Here is a 9,004-nt window from a genome sequence, read left to right as displayed (position 1 = left end):
CAGTCGTGATGAATATTGACTAGCCTACTTTGTGAAACACTCATCGGGAAATTTGATTTAAAGAGTTGCAAAGTATCTTCTACCTTTGCCCTTTGCGCCTTTGCTCAGCTTTAATCTAATAATGTTTCAGCATTTTCGAGATTCCTTTTAGACATTACCTTTGTTGAACTCTTTTCTCTGTGCCCGAGCAGCATTAAGCCAGTTAAGGAGCGGAAGTCATGTTGGCTCCGGCCTGCCACGCCCGTCTGCCGGAACGCCCACCGCTTTCCACTCTCCTGCTAAATTTGCATAAAAGATGCTTTTCACTTTTCCAGCCAAAGAAATGAAAACTCGGGCTGCAAATATCTCAGGACGGCTGGCCCCGCTTTTTGTTGCCTGTTTCGGTTGCCTGGCAGCCGAGGGAAATAAAATATTTTTTGGCAAAGGAGAGCTAAGCGGCCAGAAGCGCAGAGGGAGACACGCGAATGGAGAAGGGAAATAGCAACACATGGAATTTTCCGTTTCTGTAGGGTTTCATTTTTTGTTTCTCTGTTGTCGTGTGGAATTAACTTAGCGGAAACGGAAATGGAAAATGGAAATGAAAGCTGCTGCACAGAGGCATATGGCCAATGTCAAGGACCAAGAATGATGGCCGACAGCTGTTGTGTTGTCCTGTTGTTCTGTCCTCTATCCTTCGTGCTTTGATATGAGTTTCCTTGCATTTCCCGGCTAATCTTCCACTGATAGCAGCGTGCTCTGCTGCGCCTCGGATGCCTCTTGGTTTCTTGGTCTCGAATGGGGCCTCAAGATTTGCCAGTAATTGCAGCAGTAAATGAGGAGCGCTGGCCGGGAAAATGGGTTTTCATTTGGGAAAATAGCGCGTTTTTATTGTATCTCTCACTTAAGCAGCTGAGCATCAGCCAAGTCAAGGTGGCCACCACCATCATCAGATTGTTATGAGCTTGTTCTTCCTGGGACACTAAACGGGAATCACTTATCACTTATGCAGCTCGGTTTTTAGAGTTTATGTCCGTACCTCCTGGCGCTGTAAAGTTCTCACTGCCGGTCATTGTCTATAAAAACTTTACTGTTCCGTTGAATAGTTATTCCAGCACTGGCTCCCATTCACTTTATTTCACTGTTCCACCAGCTCAACTGGGTGCTCCGAAACAGCTGTTTTGCTATCTATAGCCAGGCATTTATGTGGCTTTATCGCTAAGTGAATTGGTCATAGAAACCCAGACAGCAACTCGGTCAGTTTCGCCTGTCATGAATATGCAATTCCATTCAAGTAAGCCCAGTTGATTCCCTGCAAGTGATTAGTTCTTGGAATATTGATGACAGAAAATTCTTCAATTTAAGGCGTACATATTTTTGCATATACGCGTTATGTGTGCGGACTTGCAACCCACAGCTCGATTTCACTTTTAATTGCATGTGGTGATATAATTTCATTGAGACATCTATTTATAGTGGCTCTTACCTCACTCACCTGGCCACGCCTACTTCGATGCCGCCCCTCGGTTCGGCTATTGTTACTGTTATTGGAGGCGTTGCTGTTTATCATTTGCCGCATTGCATGACTGTAGCTAGTATATCAATATCTGGGAAGCACCTTACTCCGATATCCGAACCTCGAGCCCCATTCCAAATATCTGGCTGCCATCGACACGTCGAACTAAAGAAAAGCGGCAGAGCGACTAATAAAAGCCAAACTTGCATTTATGGCCAAAACAAACAAATATTATTTACAAAATTATTGCCGGCGCCCAAACTAAATGGAAAGCGTATAAAAGCTGTTTGCTGGGTTGCACACTTCGTGACTTTTTCAAGGGTTGCAAGGCGACAGGCTTTGGGACAAATCAACTGCAGTCCTTGCCTTGAATTCCCATGCAATCGATTTTGGCCAAAAAATGCCACTTGCCGTATGAAATCCGCATCTGTGCAATCCCCAATATGTTTTTTGGCCATCCGTTGACATGACAGCAATATCCGCCGGATGCGACATTTGGTTTCCTGTTGCGGTGTATATCTATGTATATATAAATAGGTGTCCTAAGGGAGGATATACCTACGCCAATTTGAAGTACGTACACCAAACTCAAGTGTAGGTATATGCAGGCAATGCAGATGAAAGAAATTCAGTGAAAGATGATCGTTTTTATAAGCAGTCCGACAAAAAACCCTATTTACCACACATTATATTCAAAAGTGTAGTAAGTCGTCCAGTAAGTTATTACTCATTAGAGGAAATGTGTGTCACTCCTTTCAGCGGGAAAGTGAAGAGAGCTGAGAACATGATGTCAAAGGCTCATTTCACTTATTATTAGCAATTTGGTAATTGTAATTCAGGAATCAGCTCCCTTGGGAATTCGTCCTCTTCATCTTGCCAACAAGCTCTTGGGGCAAAATAAAACGAAGCATTTCACGATGCAGAAGTCATGTCAAAGGAGGGCAGAAGTGGGTTTCCGTACGATGTAAGGAAAGCCACATAAATGTTTTCTTTCTCCAGCTCCTTCGCATTTCCCGCTCCTTCAGCGTCCTTTTCCTTTTCCTTTCAATGAATGATGAATGCTGGATATCTCTCAGTCTTCGTTCCTGCGTTTTCTTTGAGTGTGTGTGTGTGTGGGAGTCGTAATGAAATTAAATATTTAAGCTCGCAATGCCTGAATGGGCAGGGGGAATGGAAATGCGTGGAAAAGTGGAAAAGCGGAAAAGCACTGTAAAAAGGACACAAAGCACACACATAACTTTGTGCCTTATGTTTCACAAAATGCTGTGGTTTTGGCCCAACTGAATTGCATGGCTGGGGATTAGGATTTGGATTAGGGATGCGCAGCATTTCAGACTCTCCAAATGCAACTGCAACATTTGCAGCTGCCACCGCCGGATTAAGCCAACTACTGCGGCATTACGAAACGGTGCCAACGTCATCATAATCAACTTTATCCTGAACTTTTCCTTTTTTCTCTACGTTTCCAAGTCCTTCGGAACGTGCTGACACCTCGCAAAAGTTGCCAACCTTCCTCCGCCGATTATTTGCTGTCAAATCAGAATTTATTTTGGCAATGCATTCGATTTGGCAATTTTCACTAGACCATGCCAAGGTGTTCTGGTCTAAAGCACGTCTGGGAAACAGTCGAAACGGGAAAAAAGTTACTATATCGCAACTTAAAAGTGTTTTATTGGAGCTATGTAAGTTTTTTAGAGCTTAACTCGAAAAGTATGAGTATTTAGAGATCTATCGCTTCGGAATACTTTCCTTCTTTATCCCTTAGAAATCTTAACTGATTTGTATTACCTACACACAGTTTAAATGAAAAATGATTCAAATGAAGCCAGTTGGAATCTTGCCCAAAATAAACATTCGCAAATGGAATGCTAATCCAATGAAGCTTAAATTCTGTGAAATTACACGATGCCCCATGCTACATAAATAGCCAACGCATTCAAGCGGCAATGCAACAATTTTTAATTACCATTTAGGCGCTCCAACGAGCATTACAGAAAGGCGAAAAAAATAAAAATAGATAGGAGAAATTGCTGGCAGCATTTTGGTCTCGACTTTTTCCGCATTTCTTCCTTTTGCCAGGCGTTTAACAGAAATGAAAAAGCAAAAAATCGAAATCGAAAAGAGGCAAATACGGCGAAACAGGACGACGAGGAACAACAAACGCCAGGGAAATTAAGTCAATGTCCTGCGGGGTCAGTTGCGTTTTGGATAAATGTAATTAACCTTCAGGATCGCGAGCATTGAGTTGGGTAGCCCAACTTAAACAACGCAGACAGCTGCAGAAAATGGATAACAGATGCGAAAAGCCAGATTATTTGGTGTAAATGATGGGTTAATGTAGCTGCAGCATATTCGTGTTGGGCAAGATTTACTCGCTGACTCGGAGACATTCATCACTTTAAATAGACCACGAACCACATCATTAGGACAGTCGCCTTGCAAATTAATTACAATCGAAGCGAAAGGTGAAAAACCCAGGGGAAAGTCTGGGTGGAGGAAAATCGGGTGGGTGGCACGGCACACATCGAGCATCAATGGTGGGCAAACCGAGTGCCAAGAAACCCCGAAATTCGCAAGCGAAGTTCCCTGCGCTTCTGGCCAACAATGGAGCCCTGCTGTAATTACCTTCTCACACACAAACAGTGGAACACGGATAAAGACTTTCGCATACACACATAATTAACTCGATAATGAGGACAAAACCCGTAGCCACACGTACAGTCAAAGCCAGAAAAACCCAACCCCTCACCAATCCAAACCCAATCCCCAATCCCCCCCAAGTTGTCGCAAATGTATGTAATGGCGTGTCACAGTTGTTGTTCCTGCGGTTGGACAGGGGCAACAGGGGGTTAACGGGAGGCGCACAGGAGGGTTAAGCATTGGGGGAACCCCCATACCAACTATAAGGTTTTGTTTGCCACGATAATGACTTCCGCTTCGACAGAGCCGGGGATGACAGAACCGGAATTTGTAATTGCTCCTAAGCGTTCGCATTCTCGATCTCAATTTCCAGCGCCTGCCTTTGATTTTGCCAGCCCAAAGGAAAAACTACCCCTTTTTCCCCATTTTTCGCACAAATCCAGGAATGTGCCTGTGTGTTTCTCGCTTCAAATTTATACGCATTTGACCCGAATGTCGTTGTGCCCAAGGAAAAGCAGCCCGAATGCGAAAAAAGGTGTGAAAAACTATGCAGGAAAATTGCAGCACATAAGATTGGATAGTTGGTTGGGGAAACTACAAAGTGTTTGCTATGCTAATTCCTGGGGCTGGGCAACATAGGTATGAAATTAAAATTCTCGAAGTATCTTAGAGATTTTATTTTGGCTAAATTTCGACACAAGTCTCACCCATTTAATTTCACTTAGTTTCTTTCCACTCGAAATCATAAATAATAAGCACCATCCGTTGGGAAAGCGAGGAATATTTCATGATTAAGGCCAATTGAATTACACATTTACATAGCCCAGTTAATTCCTCTGGAGATGGCCAAGATACAGAATGGCGTGGATGGAGTGGAAACCCCTAACATTTATCGCAGTTTACATTCCAATTGCCATTTGCCAGTGGTGGCCAAAAAGGGGTGGCATACACCACCCATTTGATTGCGGTAAAATGCTAATTAACGGAGCAATGCTCCAGTTTGGGGAAAACTTTAACCCACTGACAAATGACTAGCAGTCTGGTCTGCGGCAAGGGGTCGGGGTCAGGGGATAAGGCGGGCTAAAGCCGCCTCTTCTTTAAAGTTTTCAGCCAACTCTTTAACGTGGCTTAAATATTAATGGGCGCATTACGTATACGCCACCGGTGGCCGCAATCCAAAGCTGGCCTGCCCAGGGAATCGCCGGTCTTAAATTCATATCAAAATATATATATTAAGTATTCTCTTGCAGTGGATTCGGGGCTGCTTTGCTTTAATATTTATAGCAAAGTCCCTGGAGGACGAAATGGTTTTGTGCGCTTTCTCTCTATTTGTGAAATTTAAGCACGGAAAAGGTTCGCATATTAAATGCCACTCGGTCGGAGCAGCGAGTTATCAGCCCGTCCGCCTTTGGGGAACTGGTTGTACGGCACTGGCTCCATGGCTCTAAACTTGTTGGTTCCACTGGGGAATTCGGTTTTGTTTGGTAATTTGTGGAGTGCAGTTCTGCGTGGGAGTAACCTAAATGGGGGGGCGATTTCAATTGGCTGCGGATGGATTTGGTAAATGGATGGGGGGCAGATAAGCTCATTCTCTTCGATAAATCCGGCATTCTGCTAACACAGTTAGCTGTGCTCGGAAGGGCTCCATGTCCTCGCTGGTCAGTTAAAATAGGTATTATCATAAAGAAGTTCAATACTGTACATGCAGCACTTTTGAAATATTCATAAAGCAAAACATTACTCTCGATTATAAAATCTTGAAAATCTTGAAAATACGTTTTAGGTACTAAGTTCAACTACTCCATTCCATACGTTGCGCTGTTTATTTTATAGTTCGTTCAAATTGCCATTGCCAAAGTCCTTTGGTGCAAATTAATTACATCCTTTACTCCGTCCTTGTCGCCCCTTCCTTTGTATGTGTGCGTATATGTGTGTGTGAGTCGGCACTCGATAAAGGCATTGATCATACAACCACGGGGCTCATCCGCCCCGTAAGCCCGCCCGCTTTTGCATTTGGCTCGATTGCAATTACGTCGCGTGGAAAGGGGGCGGGGGCGGAAAAGCCAGCGATGGGGGGGGGTTAGCTTGCATATTTCATAGTAGCTACGCATAAGTGACACTTGTCAAAACACATTTTCCACACCTCCCACCCGCTTTTCCTTTTGGCCAGAGGCAAAAAAGCATATTTCAAGTGCGGCACTTCATGTGCGTCAAACAGAATGTCGGAGCGGAGCAGCATGTGCATGTGCGAGGGAGAAAGGAGAGCAGTACACACACACACACATACGTACACACACACACACACAAAGCGAACCGAACAGTGAACAGAACTGAAAAAGTGCTCAAGTCGAAAGCCCTCGAGTTGTTTTGCAACATTTGAACACGTCAAGTTTTTTAAGGTCAACATGTCGCTGGCAGGCAGGCCAGACATTAGACATCAGACATGGCTAACACGCCGCGGGTGCTGGCGGGGTAGGGGAAAGGGGGCGGAAAAGGGTTAAGCCAAAGGTGGCGAACGGGAAATATCGGTTGGTCCAACGTGCGGGATGTCATTTGCATAGCCAGCGATTGTCAAAGGACCAGACCTATTTTTCATTTCCATCTCGGAGTCCTTTGGCACAAAGTTTCGAAATCACCACCCACTAAAGATTAATATTATTGCGTGCGTGAGGTCAGAAGTAAATTTAATTTTATTGAACATTTATTTGATGTATTTTAGAAGTAATGTGTTTTATTTTTCATAGGTATCAAGCAAGAAGTGCCAAGATGCTAAATACTTACTGCATGATACTAACTTTTGGAGAGCCAGCCATTTTTGCTGGTTTTGGCCAAGCAAGAAAAGCGCTCCAAATCCCACATAAGAACTGCTTCCTTCATTGATATCCCCAAAGTCCACCTACACTTTTCGGTCCAAGAAGAAGCCGTAGCCAAATGCCCCCCAAAGCTCCTCCGACCCAACGTTTATTGTTACTTAGCTTTGGGCCAGATCCAAGGGAGGTCCCCCAGCTCCTCGGATGGCTTGTTTACCCTTTGGATGTTCACGGCTTTATATGCGAAGACGTATGTGAAAACACATACGGGTGCGGTGCGGTGTGGTGTGGTGCTGGAAAACACTTTTTCACAAAATTTTCTCAAAAAGAATGTTAGACAAACCGCTTTGTTGGCAACAATTTGGGTTAAAACTTAAGTGTTTTGCTTCGAGTTGAAGCCCAGCCACTCCCCGCTGCCACAGCAGCCCCTTAAATTCTTTGGCATTGCAGTGCTTTTGGCCCGGCTTAGAATGGAACCCACAAGAAAAGGCGAGCGAGAAGGGCAACTAGGAAAAACCAACAAAGTCGAGGGAAACGTGGAAATGTTCTTGTGCATGCATTCCAAGCCAAGGAGGAGCAGAAAATAGGGACGCCCGCCACAAGGAGGAGGTAAATTGTCCTTTTAACTTCTTTCGCAGCTGCTGCTGCTCCATATAAATTTCGTTAAAATTCAGCACTGCACTTTCGCTTTTCCCCCAAAAACCGCTCCAGCTTACAATGAGCAGAAAGTATCTCGACGAGCTCCTGAAGAGGCTTCCTCATTAGGCCAACTGAAAACAATTACCAGTCATTACCCAAATGAAAAGTGCCGGGCTGCAGTTGGAATTGCTAACGTTGAGCGATCTACCGATTCGATTCGAGTTTACTAATTTGAATATATAAATGTGTTTCCCATAAATAAAAAAGGAGCAATTTGTGGAGCTTAAGCTGTTCTGTGAAACTGGAGCCAATGCGTTGCATTGGGCTAATTTGATTGAAAGTTTTCGGATCAAGTTTGTGTGGGGAGTCTTACATTTGCCGCACATTTGAGGCCACATCAAAGGAAAAGTTGATGCAAATATATGCGCGGAATGAAACCAAAACCAAGACCAAAACCCACACCCAGACCAAACCAACTCGGAGCCCGACCAATCCATTCAAATGTAACCAAAGTGGAGGAGGGAGACTGCCGGAGTCGCAGATGAATTTGTTTGTTCACATTTTGGGGCTGCATTATTGGATATCTCAGCTCGAACTTAACTAATTTTAAAGTTTTCCAAATGAGAGATCTCTGTGTGTGCGGCAAGTTCTGCTAAAGTTTCCCCAGCTCGTGGAATTAGTTGCAATTTTCAGCATCTGGGGGAAATTTTACATTTACTCGGGCACAGAAATCGGGCGTTTTGCGGAGCGGGCAGGAAATTGTCTACAGCTGCTTGTGGTTCACTTTCATCATCGTCATCTTTAAAGTTTGGCAGGAATTCAGCGAGATCACGAGTCGGTAAACAATTTGCTAGACATTTGGAATAGAATTTGAAGTAATTGTTATTTGCCAAATATTTACAAGATTGTGGGCAAAGTTCAACATACGTCACTCAGGCTAACCTTAGTGATGACGGGTTAAAAATATTTGAAATTGATAAGCAAGATTAATATAAGATTAATACCCTAAGAATGTATTAGCAAGCTTTTCAGCCATAACATCATTCGATATGAGTTACCAACAGCCATAGTTTACCATCCCCAGGGCTTTAGACCATAAAGTGAGTGCAATAAAACTAGTGACCAATATAAGGGGAACATTACAAAGGAGCTTACCAAGTTTCTTTGACACAGAAGAGCTGGAACCTCTTTAACTCACACGTAACCTCCACTTTTTGCTTTATGGCCGGGAAAAGTTTGGCACCGTTTCTTTCGCACTTCGTGCGGCTTCTTTCGGATCTGTTACATATGCTGCCGGGAATATTGCCAGTTAACCAAGTTAACAAATCCACCCCAAAGGTTCAGTTCCTTTTGTTGGCCACCGCTCGCTTGCATGTTGTTGATTACACTTTGGACGGTCATAAATTTGTATCAGCGAGCTTTG

The 9,004-nt window shown here is 43.9% G+C and overlaps 1 protein-coding gene across 1 annotated transcript; it reads right to left on the bottom strand.

Annotated features, from left to right (window-relative positions):
- Positions 1-98: 98 nt before the first annotated feature.
- LOC116800550 lies at positions 99-1,095 on the bottom strand. Its single transcript, XM_032716120.1, has 3 exons — positions 1,016-1,095; positions 881-958; positions 99-821 (listed from the first exon to the last, which is right to left on the bottom strand). Exons 1-3 carry the CDS (start codon positions 1,047-1,049, stop codon positions 709-711), a joined length of 225 nt encoding a protein of 74 aa, XP_032572011.1. The 5' UTR covers positions 1,050-1,095; the 3' UTR covers positions 99-708.
- Positions 1,096-9,004: the final 7,909 nt, after the last annotated feature.

This window comes from Drosophila sechellia, chromosome 2R, assembly GCF_004382195.2.
Source record: "Drosophila sechellia strain sech25 chromosome 2R, ASM438219v1, whole genome shotgun sequence".
Taxonomy (NCBI): Eukaryota; Metazoa; Arthropoda; class Insecta; order Diptera; family Drosophilidae; genus Drosophila; species Drosophila sechellia.
This window is presented reverse-complemented; position numbering and strand designations above follow the sequence as displayed.